The sequence below is a fragment of the Podarcis melisellensis genome (assembly GCF_964234715.1).
Source record: "Podarcis melisellensis genome assembly, chromosome: 11".
Lineage (NCBI taxonomy): Eukaryota > Metazoa > Chordata > Lepidosauria > Squamata > Lacertidae > Podarcis > Podarcis melisellensis.
Window position 1 is genome coordinate 37,606,348 of NC_138543.1, and position 23,786 is coordinate 37,630,133.

At 44.1% G+C, this 23,786-nt stretch overlaps 1 protein-coding gene across 2 annotated transcripts; it reads left to right on the forward strand.

Annotated features, from left to right (window-relative positions):
* The first annotated feature begins 51 nt into the window (after positions 1–51).
* On the forward strand, positions 52–23,412 carry SGTB (small glutamine rich tetratricopeptide repeat co-chaperone beta). 2 transcript variants are annotated; one of them, XM_081929444.1, is made up of 11 exons: positions 52–195; positions 4,264–4,385; positions 13,150–13,253; positions 14,451–14,520; positions 16,353–16,452; positions 16,866–16,970; positions 18,186–18,324; positions 18,413–18,475; positions 19,243–19,280; positions 19,956–20,039; positions 20,840–23,412. In XM_081929444.1, exons 2-11 carry the CDS (start codon positions 4,286–4,288, stop codon positions 20,949–20,951), a joined length of 915 nt encoding a protein of 304 aa, XP_081785570.1. In that variant the 5' UTR covers positions 52–195; positions 4,264–4,285; the 3' UTR covers positions 20,952–23,412. The 2 variants fall into 2 exon arrangements, with proteins under 2 accessions (XP_081785570.1, XP_081785569.1); XM_081929443.1 differs by lacking the exon at positions 52–195 and adding an exon at positions 216–344.
* The last annotated feature ends 374 nt before the right edge of the window (positions 23,413–23,786 follow it).

Below are 23,786 nucleotides of genomic sequence, written 5' to 3' on the forward strand. Positions count from 1 at the left end.
GCCGTCGCGCGCGCAGGCGCGCCCCCTTCAGGCACGCGCCCGTCTTCCCTCACTCCCTTTCACACGGACGACAACAACGCCTCGGGAGCGAGCCGGGGACAAGTTTGTGCCTCACATAGCAGTGGCGGCGGCGGCGGACGAAAGCAGCTTGGTAGCGGTCTTCCTCCTCCTCCTCCTCCTGATCCTGCTGGCGCGGTAAGCTCTTCTGCCATTGCCCTGCCCTTCTGCATGGAGTGTGCCGCGCAAAAGCCGCAGAGAGGCGGCTGCCGCCGTAGCCGCCCGTGCAAGAAGGAGGGACGGGGAGAACATCTGGCTCTCTCTCCCAGATGTTGGTGCGCATGTTGGTGAGGAAGGGCGCCCAGCATCCCCGTCGCTTTCCTTCCCCCTTTTGCAGGTCTTCGCCTCCACCCCTCAGGTAGCTCGCCGTCTCCCGCCTTAGCGGTCTGGCTCGCGCACCTGAGGTGGACGTAGCCTAGCCAGATGGAGAAAATGGGCGAGCGGAGGTGTTTGTGTCAGGTTTCCTAGGCGGGTCGCTGGCAGGGTTTCTCCCGCGTTGGGTACGCATTGCATGACTGTCCTCGGCTCGTGGGCTCCCAGCCCTGAAGCTGTCCACCTGCCAAATGTGCGTATGTGGGGGAACCAGGGGAGACCTGCCGAAAGCATTCCCAAGGAATAACGTTTTCCGAAATAGAAGCGGCCAGTTATATAACTCCATAAAGTGCACCGGGGGATGCAAAATGCTGCCGTTATTAAGGACACGCTGCATCCTCCTGCGCTCGGCAACGTTTGCCTCGAGTGGGCTGCGCCACCATTAAAACAAACACACCGTTTATTATATGACAGCACTTCTTGCTTCGCCATTGGCTAGCAAGCCTTTGGATGTTCATCATCAGCCTTAATAGTCCAAACAGTATTTTTAGCATCGGTATTATGAAGTCTTTTCAGGGTGAATTTGGCAGCGGGCGGTGGGGAGGAGGAGAACCTATGAAGTTGTACTGGGGAAAATTTACCATAAGTTACATAATTTCTAACAGAGATGATGCTGGATGCAAATGAAGCTCTGAGTCAGCACTGTGTCACTAATCACAAGTTTGCATTGAGGTCACCATGTTCTAGTCTTCATCCTAAAGGGCAGGTCTATGTTGGAAGAAGACAGGTCTTATATTTATTTTCATAAAAGGGCATGTTTCTCTTTGCCATTTCCATCAGTTCAGCTGTGTGGTTCATTTAAAACAACAATGTGGAAGCAATTTTGGGCTGCATTGGTAGGTGATAAATTATTATTAATAATAATTTATTTCTATAGCAGCATCAGTGAGTATAGTGCTTTACAGAGTCCTTAAGGACATTCCATACACTGGAGGTAGTTGGTGGATTTTTGGGGGGTGGGTGGGGCAGCTGCTGCTGTTTTCATCATTTCATCTCTTGCCCAGGGCTAATATGCTTATGCATTGTGTAAATAACCGTGGCCAGCCTGAGGCCTAGCTGGAATGTGCATGTGAGTTGCTGTAGGGTGGTGATAGGAAGCGTTCGAAATATTTACTAGGAAGCTTCCTTTTACTTGCAAAATGTTTTATCGATTGTTGTCGTTTCATTTGTTTTTTGTTTCCCCCCTAACAATCTACCTCGGGAATATCTAATTGAAAGATGGTTTAGACATGTTTTAAATAAATAAATAAAGTGCATGCCTCAGCAAAACCCAAAATGCAGCCTCACAGTAGACATAAGATCCATAAGTGACAGACCTGCTGTATTTCGTGAACATCTTGAGCCCAGCAACATGTAGTCTGAGTTCTTGTCTCCGGTGGTGAGTGCACTCATTCTTCAGCACTGGGACTTGGTTTGCCATTAAGTGAAGAAAAGAGTTCCCTTAAGGATATGGAATGTGCCAAGCTTCCTCCCAAACTCAGGCTTCAAGCAATTTCTAAAAGCTCATTTGGAACCCAAGCTTGTCCCATCTTAACCCCCTCAAGGTTCACAGGATCTTAGCACTACGACTCGCTCCCCTGGCCTCTGAGTATGAGCCACCAAGCATAGATCATAGATCGTAATAGCCTCCATATGCCAGTAGTCCAGAAAATGTACAACATTTGGCTCAGTCTGGTTTATCTCAATTTTATTGAAACATAAATTATTGTCTTCCCTTTGAACGCCCCCTCCTGCATTCATAAATAGACCAACACTTGATATTGTTTCATTGGTAAAATTAGAGGGAAAATGACTATTACTCATACTTATTCTAAGTACAATCACAAGGGCACCTGATTGGATGTTCAGCTATGTGATGCTGAATGTTACCTGTTATCTCTGTTCTTTGTTTTTGTTTAAATTCACGAACCAAGAACTTACACATTGATCACTAATAATGAACCATATGTTGTAGGTATTGCTGAAAAATTATTATGCTATTTTTGTGATATACAAATGAAATAAGAAGACTTGGTATATTTATTTGTATTATTATTCCTACGATCCTTGTTTATAAAATCCAATAAAAGGTTATTAAAAATAATAGCCTCCATATTTTGAGAACTAGGGAGAACACTTGAACAGACCAGGAAACACACCCTAGTTCTGCTCTTTGGGGAAACTGTACCCAAACTGCAGCAACCTCTCTCTTTCTCACTTTAACCCCTCCCAGAAGTCAATATTGCAACCCAACCAAATCCATGCATATAGTTGATAGAATATGCTCCACCCCAATAGGCAGACAGTGTTGGGTAGCAATGCCAGCACAACCAGGTTCCCTTGGCCTGAAGTGAGATGAACGCTGCACCCCATAGTCGCCTTTGACTGGACTTAACTGTCCAGGGGTCCCTTTACCTTACCTTTTTTACCATAGGGCAGAAGAAAAGACCCAGAAGAAAAATCTAGAAATTCCAGAGTCAGGAAATTAATTTCTGTGTTGCGAAATGAAATCATTGTCTCTGCTCAGATCCAAATGAACAGAATTGGCCTACTTGATAAATTGTATATTGTTGATCAGCGTTTGGTTCCGTATCATTTCCAACTACTACGTTTCCTTTGTGCCCATTTTTTTTTTAAAAAGCATGATGTTTTCACTGATTTTCAAATATACAGTATAAGGAAAAGAAAACCCACAATACATTGCACCCATTTGTATGCATACCTGCCAGCTGAGGGTGACACTTTATGTCTCTGTTGAGGGGGCTTCTCTAAGCCACAAAAGCTTCTGTCATTATAAATTGGTTAGTCTTGGTATGCTGTGAGATTCTTAGTTCTTCCCTCAGTCCTCATGCAGGGAAATAGAGAGCTTAACAGGCTCAACTGCTTCCTGCATCCCCACATTTTGGCTCTTTGAAGTGCAGCAGTTGCATGTTGGGAGGCAAATCCCAACAAATCAGCTATGTGCATGGTCGGCTGAAGCTCTTCTCTCAGTCTACAGATGGTAGCAAGGCAGAGGGGCAAAGTCAGTTAAGAAGATAAAAGGTAATTTGATGAATTTATCGGTGCCCAAGGCCTGGGGGGCGGGGACCCTGTCTTTCTATAAGCACTCCTTATCCCAGTGGTCAGCAAACTTTTTCAACAGGAGGCTTTGTGGAGGGCCGGACTATAAGCCACCCCCCTGACTTTCCCCTCCCTTCTCCACAGCACTGGACGAGCCCTGGAGGCTGCTTACCTGTGTCTTGTGAGCTGCAGGGACTGGCGGCGGCAGCGAGGGGACAATGAGCGGTGCACGAAAGGGCTCCAGAGAAGGGCTGCTTAAAATGGCAGCCGCTTGAGCACTGCTGCTGCTGGCACCAACAAAGCCCAGCCCCCTTCCTCCTCTAGGCAGGGCAGGGAGAAGCCAGGAGGGAGGGAGGGAGGAGGTGCCGGCGCCACCACCGAGGGAAGGAGAGAGAAAGAGTGCGTGTGCGATTCTTGGACCATTCGCGGGCCGGATCCAGAAGGCAATTGGGCCTGATCCAGCCCACAGGCCTTAGTTTGCCGACCCACACCTTATCCCTTCCCTGTTTTGGTTTTTGGAGAGGAACAGCAATGGGGGAAAGCAAAAAGGATTGGTTAATGAAATACTATTTAATTGATTTTTTTAAAAAAATGTTGGAATGGGCAGAGCCCTATAGTATGTGATAAAGGAGTCTTCATTATCCACAACAAACTCTTCTAACCTCAGCGTAATTCAGTAAAGTAGCATCCAGAAAAACTGTTGTTGAAATCTAAAAGCTTTTGCGTTCTCAGTTTTAATGAGTTTCCCTTTATTTCCTTAGAACTAATTTGATTGTTCTTACTTTTGTGATTCAGGGGAGCTTCACAGACCTTGAAAATGTCTTCTGTCAAACGCCTTGTATATGCTGTCATCCATTTCTTGCGAGAACAGAGTCAGATGGATGCATTCACATCAGATGAACAAGAAAGCTTGGAAGGTTTGTGGTGATGACTGAAGAGTCATGATGCCTGATGGAAGTGTTGATGTCAAATGTGTGAAAACCAAGAGAGGCATTAAAGCTGTGTTTGTTTTATTCTGTGCTGGAGGTTTTCAAGCAGAGACACCTTGTTAGAAGATGACTAATAGCAGACAGACTTCCCAGAAAGACAGCTTGTCGAAACACAGCCAATGTTCTCTTGCAGTGCGTAACCCCTGGAGAGAGCTGGGTCAGATTGCAGTGGGCAGCCAGACCTGGCGCCTGTTTTGTCTTCCTGAATGTTGGAAGATGCAAGACAGATAAGAAAAAGTACTTCTACATGCTGTGCATAGTTAAACTGTGAAACTCACTCCAACAGGAGGCAGTGATGGAAGCAGCAATGGACGCCAACTAGGGTGGCTTTAAAAGAGGATTGGACAAACATATAAAGGATAAGGCAACTAGCCATGATGGCTATGATCTGTCTCCATGATCAGAAACAGCAATGCTTTTAAATACCAGTTTCTGGAAACCACAAGAGGAGAGAATGCTCTCGTGCTCGGGTCTTGCATCCAGGTTTCCTGCAGGCATCTGAGCAGCCACTATGAGAATAGGATGCTGCAGTAGATGTGCCGTTGGCCTGATCCTTATGTTCTTAGTTTACATGGAGCAACAATGAGGCTCAGTTGGCAGGAAACCACAAACTGGGTGGGCTTGGTAGCCAAAAATTGCTTCTGGAGGCTGGTGAGGCTCATATTTCTTGCTTCATACACCACAGAGGCACAGTAAAGTCTTCCATGTGACATGCTTAGATCAAAGGCAAGGATAGGGAGGTTTAGCTCTAGGTCTGTCCCTCCATGTTGAGGGAATTTCAGCTGGGAGTGGCTCCCATCCTGCCTGTAGTCAACTGCAGTTTCTCAGGGTACTTCCTACCCGAGAGTTGAAAGGAGATGATGGCAAAACCATAGTTCATTTGGGAGCCATCTGTGGGCCAACAGCAGATTCATTACATACATGAAATTGTCTTATTCTGCACTGGGTATAGATGTGTGATTGCTAGGCTGTAAATGAACTGACCTGGACCCTGAGATCATCTGAGGTACTGCTTCATGTTCCTCCTCCACAGGAGGTTTGGAGGATGGCAACACAGGATCAAGTCTCTTCAGTGGTGGCCCCCTTTTGTTCAGAACAGTGAACTGCAGTACTTGCATAGGCATAACCCAGCAAGATAGAGTCAAATGGAATTGACATGCTGAGGGATTAGAAAATTTGTGCTTGATTAGACAGTAGAATTTTTCCCAGTGTAAGCAATCCAAGCATACAGTGAGATTAAGTAGCAGGGAAAGAGATATATTAAAGCTCAATCAGAGCATGAAGCAATATAGCAATATTGAGAAGGCTATGGATCAGGCTATAGATAGGGATGGGGAACATGGGACTTTCCAAATTTTTGGGGCTCCAACTCCCATTATCCCCAGCCAGCATTGCCACTGGTCAGGGATGGTAGAAGCTGAAGTCCAACGTTCATCTAGCACGTCACAGGCTTCCCACTTGTGACATATATATATATAGTGTGTGACTGGTTGCACAGATTGAGGGCATAGACAGGAATAGGAAGCTTATATAGAAACAAAGAGGAGGAGTCATGACCTATTAAGCAAAGTGAGTGCAGCAAGATGATGGGACTAATCAGGCAGGCATCACAAATTGCATAGCAATCGAGGCCCTTTGTATGACTTACAAGACCTTTTACACGCTCCTACATAAATATATGGGAATTCTGAGTTCCTTGGCACAGCACGTACCTTGACCAGCAGAGTACCATTTCCTAGTATGGGCAGCAGGAATTGAGCAACTTCATGCATGGAAGAATCTGCAGTAGAAGTCCCTTCATCCTCCGCCTTGCCTTACTCCCAGTAGTAATATATGGGGGTTGGCGGGAGGTGGAGCATCTATGGTGCTCTTCAAGTGGTGATGCCACTCCCCAGGAATGGGAGAGGCAGGGCAGAGGTCCAGGGAACTCATGAGCTGGCAGTGGCTCCACAGATGTGCACCTGTGGGCTGCTTCTATTTTGGAGGCCCCCCCCCAATACTTACTGTTGCCCTGTTGTGCCCTTTTCCCCATGCCAGTGAATGCTGCTCTGCCCTTGTGTCATGTGCTACTCTGCCATACTCCCTTGTTTTTCACAGGTTTTTTCTTAACATCAAATGCAGTTTTGCTGGGGCGATATGTATTCGGGGTTTTTTAGGCCTTGCGGGCCTGCAAAGATTGAGGGTGTAATTCCATGTTGAGCCTGCTGGCATGGAAAGCATCTCAGCAATAAAAAAGAAGGCAGCTTGGCTTTTTGTTAGGAACAATTTGTTAAAATAAATGAACAATTGACAGGTTTTTTTTGGAAAGGTTTGGAAATAATTCCAGGTTAAAAGTTTCCTTTTCCAAAACAAAAGCAGTGTAGTGTAGTAAATATACAGTGTTGTACTCAGCTTGGGGAAACCCAGGTTAAAATCCAACCTGAACTGCAAATCTTACCAGCTAACGCCAAGCCCTAACCTCACAGGTTTGTTGTGAGAGAGTATCAGTATACATTAGCTTCCTGCATCATGGTGTCCCTCTAAATGTTTTGTGCTATAGCTCTCATCATCCTAGGATTATTGGCCATGCTGGTTGCAACTGATGGGAGTTTTGGTCCAAAACAGGAGGGGGCATCAGTTTGGGGAAGGCTGATGTACATTACCTGAAATTTTTGGAGTTAGGGGTAGGAGAATAGTGAAGCTGTTGCAATAGTTTTACTACAAAACATGCTCATTATTCTTTAACAGCAAAGTAACTTAATAACGTTGATATCCTATAAAACCATTCCGAATTCCAGAAAATTGTTTGGAAGTATCACAAACCTAAATAAAATTTTATTTGAAACCATTTGTTTATTTTAGACTGTTCTATCCCAGGAGGTCAGAGTGCTTTATAGCAATTGCAAACAGATGATGCAGTTTGTTCTAGAAGGCCCGTTATTATTTTAGAAACTCTGCACCTTTGGTACTAATGGAAGTTGTGCAGATGACATGTTCGTTTGTTTTTCTTGCTTGGATAACACATGCACTTTTGTTAAATCAAACATTTTTGTGACGTTAGAGAGAGAGAGAGAGAAATAAATATTGCAAGTTATCAAGATAGGCCCAGTCTGTCTTTATTTAGCCATAGATAAACCGGGACATTCCCAGGGGAACTGAAGGAGGCAGTGGTGCGCCCGCTCTTAAAGAAAACATCATTAGATCCCTTAGATCTATCCAATTACCGCCCGGTTTCGAATCTTCCATTCCTGGGTAAGGTGATTGAGAGAGCGGTTGCTGAACAGCTTGGTAGGTTTCTGGATGAAACATCGGCTCTGGATCCATTCCAGTCCGGCTTCCGCGCTGGTCATGGGACCGAGACGGCTCTGGTCGCCCTAACAGATGATCTCCGCAGGCAGCTGGATCAAGGCGGGTCGGGGCTGCTGATTCTTCTAGACCTGTCAGCAGCCTTCGACATGGTCGATCACGAACTCCTGGACCACCGCCTTGCCGACGTGGGGATCCAGGGCACAGTCCTTCAATGGCTGCGCTCGTTTCTCTCTGGTCGGGGACAGAGGGTGGCGCTTGGGGGGGAATTGTCATCCCGCCACTCCTTGGTGTGTGGTGTGCCCCAGGGTGCAATACTCTCCGCGATGCTTTTTAACATCTTTATGCGCCCCCTCGCCCAGCTTGTCCGGAGTTTTGGGCTGGGCTGCCATCAGTATGCTGATGACACCCAACTCTATCTGTTGATGGACGGCCACCCGGACTCGGCCCCAGACACACTGATCAGATGCTTGGAGGCTGTGGCTGGATGGTTACGTGGGAGCCGGTTGAAGTTAAATCCTTCGAAGACAGAGGTCCTCTGGCTGGGACGGGACGACATGGGACTGAGGGGGCAACTTCCATCTCTCGCGGGGGTGCAATTAGTGCCAGCACCGTCCGTTAAGAGTTTGGGTGTAATCTTCGATACCTCCCTCTCCATGGAGGTGCAGATTGCAGCTATAACAAAGGCGGCATTTTTTCATCTCCGCCAAGCTAAGCAGTTGGCTCCTTACCTCTCTCGCCCTGACCTAGTAATAATAATAATAATAATAAATTTTATTTATATCCCGCCCTCCCCAGCCGAAGCCGGGCTCAGGGCGGCTAACAACACCAAAATAGTGCGACATTATAAAAACATTATAAAAATTAATTAAAATCAAGATTGATGGCAGCCATAAAGTTTTGTAAAGGTTGCCAGAGGAGGGAGTCAGGCTGCGCCCTAACCAAAGGCCTGGCGGAACAGCTCTGTCTTGCAGGCCCTACGGAAAGATGTCAAGTCCTGCAGGGCCCTTGTCTCTTGTGACAGAGCATTCCACCAGGTTGGAGCCGCAGCCGAAAAGGCCCTGGCTCTAGTTGAGGCCAGCCTAACCTCTCTGTGGCCTGGGACCTTCAAGGTGTTTTTGTTTGAAGACCGTAGGTTCCTCTGTGGGGCATACCAGGAGAGGCGGTCCCGTAGGTACGAGGGTCCTAGGCCGTATAGGGCTTTGAAGGTTAAAACCATCACCTTAAACCTGATCCTGTACTCCACCGGGAGCCAGTGCAGCTGGTATAGCACCGGATGAATGTGATCTCGCAGCGAAGACCCCGTAAGGAGTCTCGCTGCGGCATTCTGCACCCGCTGGAGTTTTTGGGTCAGTCTCAAGGGCAGCCCCACGTAGAGCGAGTTACAATAATCCAGTCTGGAGGTGACCGTCGCGTGGATCACAGTAGCTAGGTCAGGGCGAGAGAGGTAAGGAGCCAACTGCTTAGCTTGGCGGAGATGAAAAAATGCCGCCTTTGTAATAGCTGCAATCTGCGCCTCCATGGAGAGGGAGGTATCGAAGATTACACCCAAACTCTTAACGGACGGTGCTGGCACTAATTGCACCCCTGCAAGAGATGGGAGCTGCCCCCTCAGTCCCATATCATCCCGTCCCAGCCAGAGGACCTCTGTCTTCGAAGGATTTAACTTCAACCGGCTCCCACGCAACCATCCAGCCACAGCTTCCAAGCATCTGATCAGTGTGTCTGGGGCCGAGTCAGGATGGCCATCCATCAACAGATAGAGTTGGGTGTCATCAGCATACTGATGGCAGCCCAGCCCAAAACTCCTGACAAGCTGGGCGAGGGGGCGCATAAAGATGTTAAAAAGCATCGGGGAGAGAATCGCACCCTGAGGCACTCCACACACCAAGGAGTGGCGCGATGACAATTCCCCCCCAAGCGCCACCCTCTGTCCCCGACCAGAGAGAAACGAGCGCAGCCATTGAAGGACTGTGCCCTGGATCCCCACGTCGGCAAGGCGGTGGTCCAGAAGTTCATGATCGACCATGTCAAAAGCTGCTGACAAATCTAGAAGAATCAGCAGCCCCGACCCGCCTCGATCCAGCTGTCTACGAAGATCATCTGTTAGGGCAACCAGAGCCGTCTCGGTCCCATGGCCAGCGCGGAAGCCGGACTGGAATGGATCCAGAGCCGATGTTTCATCCAGAAACCCACCAAGCTGTTCAGCAACCGCTCTCTCAATCACCTTACCCAGGAACGGAAGATTCGAAACCGGGCGGTAATTGGATAGATCTAAAGGATCTAATGATGTTTTCTTTAAGAGCGGGCGCACCACTGCCTCCTTCAGTTCCCCTGGGAATGTCCCCGTGCCAAGGGACAAATTGATGATATCCCCCAGGAGGGCCCGCACCTCGTCTGGACACGCTCTAATCAGCCAAGACGGGCACGGGTCAAGAGGACAGGTGGTGGGCTTTCCAGCTCGGAGGAGTCTGTCCACATCGGCTGGGGATATCCGGTCGAAGTGGTCCAATACTGGACCCGAGGACAGTCGAGGGGCCTCCAGTTCCTTTATTGTATCCAAATTGGCAGGGAGGTCATGGCGGAGCGACAAGACCTTCTCCGCAAAAAAGCTCGCAAATGCCTCACAGCTGTGTGTCAATTTGTTATTTAAATTTGGCTGTCCTTCGAGGGACGTTAAAGACCGAATTATACTAAATAATTGCGCCGGGCGAGAGCTAGCGGATGCAATGGAGGCCGAGAAGTAGGACTTCTTAGTGGCCTTCACAGCCATCTCGTAGGTTTTCATAAAAACCCTATAAGATGTTCTTGAAGCTCCGTCACGGGCACGCTGCCATACTCGCTCTAGCCGTCTGAGGTCCCGCTTCATTTTCCGGAGCTCCTCGGTAAACCAGGGAGCCCGGTTTCTGCGGGGTCGCAGAGGGCGCTTAGGTGCGATCTCATTGATGGCTGCCAGGAGATGGGTATTCCAGCCCTCAACAAGCTCAGTCAATGAGTCGCCAGGGGGAGAAAGGTCCCGCAAGGCTTGACGGAATCTATCAGGATCCATCAGCCTCTGCGGGCGAGCCCAAATCGGCTCGCCACCTAAGCAGGGTGGGGGTGGAACGTCAATCCTGGCTTTCAGAGCGTAGTGATCAGACCATGGCACCTTCATCGAAGGAAGCATGATCACATCTATACCAGCGCCAAAGATCAAATCCAGCGTGTGGCCTGCTTGATGTGTGGGGCCCGAAACAAACTGGGAGAGCCCTAGTGTCGCCATGGAAGACACCAGGTCCAGAGCCTGTGAGGAGGGAGTGGCATCAGCATGGATGTTGAAGTCCCCCAATACCAATAGGTTAGGGAACTCCAAGGCCCAGCCGGCCACCGCCTCCAGCAGGCCTGGCAGGGTGGCTGCTGGTGCGCTAGGTGGCCGGTACACCAGCCAGACAGCCAAGCTCACCTCGGAGCCCCACACTAGGCCAACACATTCAATGCCGGGGATCGATGGCGATGGTAGAGCCCTGAAAGAACAATCTTCCCGGATTAATAATGCCACCCCTCCCCCCCGGCCCACAGTCCGCGACTGGTGGAGGACGGAGAAACCTGGGGGCGCCATCTCTCGTAAAGTAACAGTATCCCCTTCGCGCACCCAGGTCTCCGTCACACAAGCCAGGTCGACCTCCTGCGAGATGAAGAAATCTCGCAGGGTGGCGGTTTTGTTGCCTATAGACCTGGCATTGCACAACACCAGTGACGGAGGTGAGTAATCTTTGCTCACCCTACCCTCGTCTCTCGGGATGGGGCGCAGATTGGAAGGGGTACGAGCATATCCGTATCTCGATCCCCTTCGCCTAGCCACTGTGATCCACGCGACGGTCACCTCCAGACTGGATTATTGTAACTCGCTCTACGTAGGGCTGCCCTTGAGACTGACCCAGAAACTCCAGCGGGTGCAGAATGCCGCAGCGAGACTCCTTACGGGGTCTTCGCTTAGAGATCACATTCATCCGGTGCTATACCAGCTGCACTGGCTCCCGGTGGAGTACAGGATCAGGTTTAAGGTGCTGATTTTAACCTTCAAAGCCCTATACGGCCTAGGGCCCTCGTACCTACGGGACCGCCTCTCCTGGTATGCCCCACAGAGGAACCTACGGTCTTCAAATAAAAACACCTTGAAGGTCCCAAGCCACAGAGAGGTTAGGCTGGCCTCAACTAGAGCCAGGGCTTTTTCGGCTGCGGCTCCAACCTGGTGGAACGCTCTGTCACAAGAGACAAGGGCCCTCCAGGACTTGACATCTTTCCGCAGGGCCTGCAAGACAGAGCTGTTCCACCTGGCCTTTGGTCAGGGCGCAGCCTGACTCCCTCCTTTGGCAATCTTTACAAAACTTTAGTTTACAGTTGCCATCAATTTTGATTTTAATTCATTTTTATAATGTTTTATAATGTTGTACTGTTTTAATGTTGTTAGCCGCCCTGAGCCCGGCTTCGGCTGGGGAGGGCGGGATATAAATAAAACTTCTTATTATTATTATTATTATTATTATTATTATTATTATTATTATTATAGAGAGAAATGATTGCCCAGCTCTTGTTGCCTGTTGGAAAGAGCTGACACTGTAGGAGTACAATGTGGTTGGTCTCTGATCGGTATAGAAACAAGCCCAATTCAAACCATGGGTTCTCCAGCTGACTTGATTAGTTTGTTATAAATTTCAGTCCTCAGTCCAGATGACACAACAAGCCAAGTTTCAGGGAAAATAAGCCTAAATGCTGCCAAAGTTGTGGGGCAGGAAGGAGGTTTGTGTGAGCCTAAGGATCCCCTCAGGCTTGTTCCAGGTCAGGCTCATAGCGTTAAACCATGGTTTACCATTTCTTGTGAAAGTGGCCAAAGGGTGTAGTTGACTTAGAAACTAGGAAGACGTGATACAAACAGCCACACCATTATTTTTCCCATATGAAGTACATTTCCAAAGAAATTCTAATCCAAATTGCCTTTTGATGGAGGCTGAGAAAGCTGACTAGTACTTATAAATAACTACTTAAATCTATAAGTACTTATTGATAAAGCATGTTCCTGTGGCCAGGTTCATCAACTGAGTCTGGGTCAATTGGTGTTGATGGAGAAAAGGCAGTGCTTTATTGATCCATTACATGTTATATTTGCTGATTTGCACAGATTTAGCTGCCAAAATCCACCTCTGATTTCTTTCAAGTTCTTTGGTTTCTGCCATTAATATCCTGCCTTTCTTCTATCATGGCATACATATGGTCACCCTTCCGCAATAGTGGGTTTGATTCTGGTGTTAGTGAATTGTCATTATAAGGCAGCAACCATGGAATGAAGAATTTGTGTTACTCGTATATATTGGTAAATTAACAGGTGGTTTCCTTTTAAAAAAACCAAACAAAACATATTTCTCTACAGTGGCAATTCAATGTTTGGAGACAGTCTTTAAAATTAATTTGGAGGATTCCCATCTTGCAGTACCTCTACGTTTGACAGAAATGTTTGAAGATTCTTGTCACAAGGTAAGATTGTATTGGAGTAGATATGTTTATAACTTAAATAATTTTAACAGGGCACAGTTTTCGTTTTCTTAGACTGTTTTAGTTCTAGCATGTTAGTTGAAGAAAAGGGACTAGTGGTCTGGTTCAGACAATCATATCTGCCCTTAATAAGCTAAGAACAAAGAGCCTCACATGCAACTCTTTTTCTACTGCTTTTGCAACACACCTGGATTCAATGAAGAAGCCACCAATGAACCATAGTTTGAACAGGAAAACTTGGTGGTCACCATCTTTGGAGCAAGCCAGAATCTAAAACCATGTGTTGAGGCTTACTTAAATTTGTAGTCTTGTTCCATCCTGTCTTGTTCCAAGGCTGGTAAGTATAGTCTCCTGGTTTGGACAGGAGACTACCATGTTGCATTCAGGCCAGTAAAGGGTAGCAGAACAAACTGCATGTGCAGGTACAAGGTTCATTCATATTTCATCTTATTAAGCCAAAATAATGATTGTTAAAACACTGGTAATCTCTCAAAAGAGGCTTCAGTAATAAGTAAATATATACGTACAGATGAACTAAAAATGAATAAATACGCAGTAGTCACTATCCTGATATGTGTGTGCCAAGTTTTTACTTGAAAGCAAGTGTTTAATTTTAAAATAAATTAGACTTTTATATGGGTACAAACGTTCTGAGGGTCAGGTACCTGTTACTGAGTTAACAGCTAGATTGAGCTGCATGCAGGAATCTGCATATTTATTAAACAGGTTTTGCAATATTCACCACTTGTTTTGGGCAAAAGACAGTCACGTGCTCAGATAGATAATCAATGTTGTAGAAGCTGACTGCATGCAACTGAGTCCAGCATGGATCTCTGCACTTTCACACCCAAGAGCTGAATGTTTTGTTTTAAAACCCAATGCAGTAAATGCAATTCATACTTGAATATTCCAAATTACTATATTATTTTGATTGGTGTCTCAGTTCTCTGATGCACTTAAAAATAAGAGTCATATCCTTTATACCAACTGATTTTTCTTGACCTTTTTTAGATTATTCATCTGTACCATGCAGAATAAGCTAATATTAGCCTATTAGCCTTCTCATTGCTGATAGGCCCACTCTGGCTAAATTTCCATTTAAGACTGGTAATAGAGGTAGCTAAATCTAGATAAGATTATTTTAAAAATGAGATTTACCTTTCTTTAAAATTCATATAGAATGAGATACTGCCTCTCTCAGATTCTTTGCCAGAGGATCTTGAGAAAGCTGACCAGCTGAAGGATGAAGGTATGTAACTGAGAAGAAGTAAACATACCATTCCATTTTGCCATAGCTTTCGTAGTTCAGTTGTCGGCCATATTGAAGTATGGTTCATGAATGATGCGCAGCTATTCAGGCTTCTAGCCAACCCTATTAGCAGAGAACTGTTGCGTATTGCATTAGATGCTGTATAATAGAAAGGAATAGTCTGCTGGCTGCTCTGAAGGAAATGAAAAAGCACAGGAACACTTAAATTTAGAGCGCAATCCTTACTTGGAAGTAGGGCTGCAAAGTTAGTGAGCTGGACTCGTTCAATTAAAAACTTCTGAACTACTAAAAAGGTTCCCTCATTTAATTGGGCAGCAGTTAAAATATATATTTTAATACAAACTTGTATAAAAAGCTGTGGGTGAGTAGTTCAGTCTTGGAAGAGGCTGTCTCCCTTCTCTCTTACACAGAGAGTGTGTGTCTTCTGAGATAACTGCTATTAAACAAGGGAGGAATTCAATGTCACACTCTTGAAATTGCTCCGTCAGCTTAATATTTTCAGCTTGCCGGATGGAATAATCCTCCATTCTCCTCCCTCCCCCCCCCCCCACTGTTCTGGAGGTTCTTCTGACCTCCCTTGGAGCCAAATTTGGGGTGGCCATGGGGGAGAAGCAGGGGGAGAAGCCACGCTACACAAGCAGAAGTCCTTGTGCATGGCTTCCACTGAAAGGGCTTGTTGGGTGATTCCTGCCCCCCAAGTGTTTTATTGTCATCATACAAAATAAAAATAAATAGAACAAAATACTTATTGCTTCAGAAATACGTTTTGTGCCTGTGTGCAAATTTAATTGCCTATCTAATTAGTAGATTAACATTTCCTTAATACACTTGCAGCTCTGTTTAGAAGTAATCCCACTGAATTTAGTAAGACTTACTTCCATAAAAATGAGTTAGGTTCCTTGTCTTTGTTGTGTGCTGATTGCAAGCAACACCTTTAAGGCATGTTCTGCCCCCCCCCCCGCCGGAATGCTGGGCATTGTAGTTCGTTAAGGGTTGATGGGAATTGTAACTCTGTGAGGGATAAGCTCACAGTGGCGGTGTTGAATCCAGGAGCACTGCCAAACTGCAGACCTACTCCTTCCAGACAAGTGTGGTATCATCCAGAACAGGCCATCTTCACACCTCCCTGATGTGATAACTCAGGAAACATACCAACTCAGTTTTTTCAGGATTCAGCTTCATTTTACTGACCTACATAAAGCCCATCACCATCTCTAAGCTCTCAGCTCCACTGCCTCTCCTGATTCAGATGGAACAGAGAGATAGAACAGATATACTGAATAACTGTTAAATATTTTATATATACTGCAAATCCTTACAGTTGTTATCCCGTTCACCCATGCTGTAGGCCTATGAAATAGGTAATAAAAGCTTCCCCCATTTTAGAGATTTGGGGCACGAAGGCTGCAGTTCTGTGATATGTCCAAGGCCCCCACTCATTTATGACACGGCGTCTAAACACAAAGCTTTCAGATACAGTTATGGTACTCTAGCTACCAAACTATACTGACTCGCTTATTCTACCCAGTTTCCTCCTTGTTTAAAATGATGAAATCTCTTGAATTTCCACAAGCAAAGGTCATATGTTGTGTCATTTTGTATCAAGGAAAATTGCATGGGAAAGGCATGCATAGTTCTAGTTGGCATGTGTTACACTGCTGAAAGCAATTTGTTTCTGAAAAGACAGTTGCAAAGGGCAACAGAGTCATAAAAGTGCTTTATGTGGTGTAGTTTATAACAATCTGTGGCTGTTGTTTAATACATCAGCATTCCAATTATCCACAAAATTTTATTGTTGCGATTTATTTCAGGTAATAATCACATGAAGGAAGAAAATTATGGTGCTGCGGTGGATTGTTATACTCAGGCTATAGAACTGGATCCAAATAATGCAGTCTATTATTGCAACAGGTAAATAAACTTGGAACAATGAATTATATCAGTCCTACCATCTGTCTATATATCTACAGTTCCCCAGAACACGGCTGCAAACTCTTGTCCTTGTTTGATCGCCAGCATGGTTTCCCCCCTATAAAAACTCCACTACATTTCCTTAAGTAGTCCAGTTCAGTCCATTGCGAAGTTAGTTTTGTTCAGGTGACTTTGCTGGGGATAGGGTTGCAATTCTAAATATATTTGCTTGGAATTAAGTTCTGCTGAGATTGATTGGAATTAATTTCCAAGAAAACATGATTAGGATTGGGCTGCAAATTAGTTTAAATGTTACGATGTCAACATTACTGGATTGGATTGATGAGTGGGTGGATAGTCTCATTGTTGATATACACTTTTCTTAGCTGCACTCTTTTTCTTTTTCACTTCAGAGCTGCTGCTCAAAGTAAGTTGAGTAACCATAATGAAGCAATAACGGACTGTGAAAGAGCTATAGCAATAGATCCAAAATATAGCAAAGCATATGGAAGAATGGGGTAAGTAAACCTAACTTGTTTGAACATCAAATTAAAGTGTGTTGTCCTAACACACTTACACATCAGTTATCAAACTCTCGCCACACTTACAGTATGCCCCTGGAATAATTTCTGATCGCTTGGCAACTGCCTATCAGATTTATTTTATTCTACCAGTACATAAACACTACAGACTCTGTCTAAGAGGAGTCAATATAGATGTCATTGAGAATGATACAGCAGCAATAGCAACTATCAGTTTTGTTTGGCCTTAAACATTAGATGTACAACTACAGTGCTAATTGCAATAAGAAACATATTTGAGTTAGATGGTATTGGTTAAGTTGGACCCTCTGTAAAAGAGACATAAAGCTGGTGAGATGATTCCTTTATTGGGCTACCTAGGACTGCAGATGTGCAATTTTGAATTTAGCTGAATCTTTCAACCTTTAGCTGAACAGCCAAAATTACTAGTACAGTACAGGTAACTTGCATCTTACATGGGGGTTATGTTCCTGGCCATTATGCATGCAAGCAAAACCATGTAAAGCCAGAACGACCCCCTAGAAAGCCATTTTAAAAATCGCTGCACATACGTTTTTCCTAGAACCCTGCCCCCTTTTAATTTGTAATATATATTTTTGTCAAGCATGAAAAGCTGAATGCATGCAAGTTAAATGCAAGTAAGCGGCAGGCTTGCTGTAAATTTCTCATACGACTTTACTTTTATTTTATATTTTGAAGAATTTTATCATTTATACAAGACATCTGTTTTTGAAAATTGAAGTTAACTTTGGGGGGGGGGGGGAGTGCAAGTAGTTTGTCTAGACTAGAGCACAGAATAGCCTGGCACTGAATGAGGTACTGACCCACCAACCTCACCCTGCCCCCATCTGTCTGCCTTCTTACTTACAACCAGTCTGAAGGTGGCTCTGCTTGTCATTGGTTCTGGTTTCAGCTACTGTTGGGCTTCCTGCCTCCCGCTCTCCTAGTCTCAATGGACACCAGCCAGTCAGTGTAGGCAACACTCTAGTTCACTGCTGGGAGTTCCCTGACACCTCAAAGCCAAAGCAGACTTATTATGTCTTAAAAGTTTTGTGGATTAGAGTCTACTTCCTTAGAATTTAAGCAGCATTTACATTTTTTTTTTCATTTAAATCAATGCGAATTAGATCAGAAAATACAAATACTCTTTTAGATTGGCTTTTTCACATTGGCTTCCTTTGTTCGTATCAGATTGGCTCTGACTTCAATGAACAAATACCAAGAAGCAATTAATAGCTATCGAAAAGCACTGGACCTTGATCCGGAAAATGACTCCTATAAGTCAAATCTGAAAATAGCTGAGCAGAAGTTAAGAGACATGTCCAGTCCTGTAAGTTGGCTTTCAAACTTATTTATTCAACTATTGTAATGACTCGGTGCTACTTTGTACAGGATTGATGTGTCTATTTAATTTTCAGACTGGAACTGGGTTAAGTTTTGACATGGCAAGCTTGATAAACAATCCTGCCTTCATTAGCATGGTATGTGCATTTAAAATTATTATTTTTTTGTGGTTTCCGTTTCAGGTCCTCCTTCTGTTCCATGTCTTATTTTGCTCTTCTGAAGAGCAATTTAGAGCAATTTACAACTCTTCTTACTCAATGCTGACAAACCCCATGGTAGACTGTCACTTATTCTTTTGTTTTGCTATAATGAATTCTGCTCCCAAGTTTTTGGAATGCATTTCAAAATAGTTTTGGGGAGGGTCTTATGGCTGCTTAGAAACCGGACCTACATTGTATATTCTGGTAAAATGAGGTTTTCTATGAGCCTCTCAAAACTGAGACCCCGTAAGGTGTTAGATCCAGAGATGTTTGGAATGGAACCCTGCCAACTGGGTACTCTCATAGGCAGAAGGGAAGGAGGGAGATGCAGTTTTTGCCAGTTACCCCCTAAAGCCCTCCCTACACTAACTGAAAAACCTGCTCCAGAACGTTGGAACATCTTCCAGAAGAGTGTGGGAGGTGGCTCTTGAAGCTGCAGAGGGCAAGGGAAATTGGCAAAAATTGCCTCGTCCCTTTTCCTTCCACTGGATCCAGGTCGCTTCTGCAAATTGAGAAAGCCCTTCTGTTTGCAAAACAGCAGGTTTGGATCAAGCCCAAGGCATTTGCTTGCCAGACAGCTTAGGGTTGGTCAAAGGTTTGACCTCTGTTCAAAATGCTGTGGCATTTCAAGCCTCCTCTTTATTCACTGTGCTATGGGCTAAACTCTGGCTGCATTACAACTCAAGGCATTTCATCTATTTCAGGCAGCGAGTTTAATGCAGAACCCTCAAGTTCAGCAACTGTAAGTATGAACTAAGAATGGAGTCTCTGTTGAAAGACATAGGTGAAAAAGTCTTTGGCATACCACAGAGGATATGGTCGGGGAGACAGACGGACTCTGAATAGAAGTTTTCACCTCATGGGCACACAATTCTTCCCTCTGCCCCCCCCCCCCGCTAGTAATTCTTGCTAGTAATAAGCAGCAATTCAGGGATTGCCAAGAGCAAAAACCTGTTAAATATTATGTGTGCTGCAGATAGGTGAAGAAGAGGCTTAAGACCCTAGAATCAAAACTGACACTGGGTTCTCAGAGACAACATAATACATGAACAGACCTTGAATAGATTAAAGGAGGTGCAGAAGACCAATACTTTATTAGCAAATCATACTTTTATCAGCAAAATATTTTATTGTTATTCGGAAGAATTCAACAGGAATTTCTCAAGCACAGATCCCCATTGCAATGACTCAGAATTGTGCAAGAGAGCAGCTGTGCCTTCTAAAACTCCCAGTTGCTTTAATTGGAGTTGTGCAAGGGAAAGTTGTGCCAGTTGACGTCCTTCCCAGAGCGACAGCTACATTTACTTGTAGCTTATTTTTTTTATATAATATGGCAGAGAACACATGCTAAATATATATATCTCACAAACGCACACACTCTAATGCCTATATTTCTCCATGTACCTAAAATCTTTAGGATGTCGGGAATGATGACAAATGCTATAGGGGGCCCTGCGGCAGGTGTTGGTGGCCTCACTGATCTCTCAAGTCTCATACATGCGTAAGTGACGTACATACTGCAATTGCAAGTTAATATTTATGAAAAATTATTTATTTATGAGGTTCTTTTCATTCATATTAAATTTTATAGACTGCTTGTCCATAGGAACGATCAAGCAGTATTATGCATGCAAATACGTAAGAAGTATATTAGGACATGAGTACACTAAAACAGTATCGAACAGCATATAAAATTCCTTCATTATCAACAATGTCAGCCACAGGCAAAACTAGTTGTTCAGTTCAGTTGATGAAAGCCTGGTTAAACAGAAAAGTCTTCATTGGACGCCTCAAACTGAAAATACAACGTGTCCCTTTAATGATTAGTGGTACAGAATTTTGCAAAGCTGGTGTAACCACTCTGAAGGCCCTGTTACTGGTAGTTTAATACCTAACACATGGCACCATTAGCAAGGCCTCATCCACTGAATGTCAAGGTTGGGCAGGGCTTAGGGACCAATGGAATATTGAAAATAGTCTATTTTTAAGTTGTTTTTAAAGGGGGCTGACTTAGTAGTTCTTGTTTTCTGTTGCCGTCGCTGGTTACAACTTCACATCTATGTTCTGATCCTTCGTTTGAGCATTTGGCCTGTGCTTTCCCTGTCTTTTCAGCAAAATGAAGAGCAGCTTTCTAAATTTCATGTTTTTCTCAGCTTAGGGCAAATGGGCTGTCTGATTAGTACTTTCTTTCAGTTGTAGAGTTAATTTGAGCTTTGGCTTCCTGTGTTTTGAGTACAGCACAACAGTGGCTTCCCCTCGTTTACTGATCTTTGTAAAATAAAAACAAAAATTTCTGTACAGAGGGCAGCAGTTTGCACAGCAGATACAGCAGCAAAACCCGGAACTCATAGAGCAGCTGCGGAACCACGTTCGAAGCAGATCTTTCAGCGGCAGCACTGAAGAGCATTCCTGATTAAAAGCAGCATGTGATAGAACACTGTTTTACTAATTCCAAAAGGCATACTGTAGCTAGTAGCAAATATCACCATTGTAATTCTTCTCAGACATGAGACTGGAAATCCTTTGTGTGTATTCCTTATCGTCTGTTGAAAACAGATTCATTGCACACAGATGTGAACATATCATGTATGTATATTGATGCCTTTGTAAATGGACTATAAATAAAACTGGTGACAGATTAAAATCTTTACATATAAGGCAGCATTTTCGTATCAATGCACAAAAGCATGCAATTTTTCGTTCTCTTTTAAGAGAGTGGATTTTTTGCACTAGGATTGTGCGTTGAAAGAGATCACCCACTTGTGGTGACATAATATTACTTGCGGAGTAATAATGCTTGATAGGCTAGTCAGTCCTATGTAAAATCTGTATTCAAAATATATTAAATAAGGCAGCCTTTCCTCAAAACTGAAGGGTTGCCGCTGCCCCAGAGACAAGGCTGTGGCAAGCGAAAACAATTTTGCATGACTAACGTTGCATTTTTTACTTTATAAGCTTATAAAGTGAAGACTGCTTTTTTCCACATTGTGGGTCATTACTGGGGTTTTTGAAAGGAAGGAGAGTAATAGGTCTGATTGTTGGAGTTGCTTCAGGCTCAGAGGTTGTGGTGGGAGATGGAAAGAGGTTGAGTAAACCCTAAGCTGGGGGAGAAATAAATGTCTTGTAGGAGTTGGACCAGAAAAATTTAAGCTGTGCAGAATTTACGGGTCTATGCGTAGGTACAGGCAAAGATGTATAGCATGTAGGTTGACAAGCAGGGAGTACCTACTAAGTTTTCAAAGGGAGCACTACTGTGAAATAATTGGAAACATTTCTTATAGGGCAGCTTGGACTAGATGTAAAAGGGGACGCTTGGCCTCCTTCTTTCCTATAGTTGTCTTAATAGACAGGACTTGCACAGCAGCAGTTCCGCGTTGCAATGAATGTATTGAGAAGAGCAAGGAGAAGGAAATTACGAAAGCCATATTTGAGACTTGTGATTGAGCAATAGGTGATTCTCAGTCTCCTTATCAGTTTGTAATGGATGGATAGTGGGGAGAACTTTAGAAGCCCTAGCCAGAAAAGGTGCACCAAGGGGTGTTGAGGGAAAAAGCAGTGTAGAATCCAGAACAAAAGATGGGGATGAAAGTTTTCCCAGTAATATGCAGAAATAGTCTCTCTAGCATACACAGAACCCAAGATTTTACCCTGGAGATAGCTCTGCAAACTTTGATGGAATGACACCATGTTTTTATAATGAGTTGAGTTATATGCTCATAGTATCTATTCAATGTAGTTGTCATGTGCCTGTTTACGTAATCTGTGGTTTATGTAACCACGTATTGGTTGCACATTAGAAACTGTCTTAAGGGAAATATGACAGCAGAAATATACAGTATGTATATTGTAGATTATCTGGTCAGCTTTTTGTTGTATCCCCTTTTAGTTCTGCCTTTGTTCTGAATTTTTATTTGTTGCTGTTGTCTTTATGCCTCTTCTTTCCTGTACGCACCTCCTGTCACTATATTTTTTATACTGTAATTCCAACCAAACGTACTTATGCATTTCTGCAGAACCAATTTAGAAAGTCTGTAACGGGAGAGACTTTCAGGCTAACAATATATTGCCACATTCAGGAAATAGTTCATTGGAGGATATTCGGAATGCTGAGCGGGTGGGAGAGCACCAAGAGTCTGTTGCAGTGCTGTTAACATTTGTCTTTTTTCTCAGCTACTCGCTCTACAAAGCAGCAGTTTTTGACCTTTGTTTTTCAATATACTTGGTCCCCATTGACCTGTCCTTTTCCGAGTTCTCAAGTACCTTGGGTGTCTGGTTATTGGCATTAGGACAGTGCTTCAAGCATATTTTCATTCAGAAGTAGGAATCGCTGCTGAGCAAGTGTAATTAGAATACTGAAAATATGGAATATAAAGCTTGCAGTATAAAGGTACAAGGCAAAATACTCATTAAATTGCTTTTGTGTAATTAACATTTAAATTAATTAGAAATTGCAGTAGCTATACACTGGTGTCCTGAACTCACTGGGTAGAAATAGTCCAGTGCTGATTTAACCAGTCATGATAGCGTTTTCAAAAAGTATGATCAGAGATGCAATCTCCTTCATGGCTACCACCCCATATTTAAGCTGCTGATTAGCACCTGTTCAGATGTTCAGTGAACTAACCAGATAAGATGTGTTTGAAACAGCAGAAAGTGTTGCATTTATGGCAAACAACTAGCCTTTTCACTGTTAGATCAGGCAGACTGTTCTCCAAATAAAAATGCACATTCCAGATAACATTTTAGGTAGCAGCTATTCACACCTGAATCTGTTCTTCAGTTTTCCATAGATGATTCATGGATCAGTCTTGTGTTGTTTGGAATAAGTTTAATAAAAGAACACTTAAAATAAAGAATAGTTTACTGTTTTCCAATATTGTCTGTATAGTTTTTACTTCCCATTTCTTGTTTCATGAAGAAATTGACTTTATTGTACAAATTGGTTTTAAACTAGGACTGTTTCTAGGGGTTTCTGTCTGCTAATAAAACTAGTTTTCCCTATCTGCAGCATTAAGGAAGAAACAGCCTTGCAGTTGAATCCTGCGCCTATAGTTTCCTTTTAAGTGTGTTAAGGGCTGATTTAATACAATAAATCCTCACTGTGTATCATTCAAAGACTTATGTTGGCATTCTGGTCAGTTAGCCATATGGAATGCAAACTAAAATATTGCTTCACTGCTAGCAGTGATACTTGTGGGAGACATCTATATGGAGGGATATGCCAGCAACTACCACTGCAGTGTCTTGC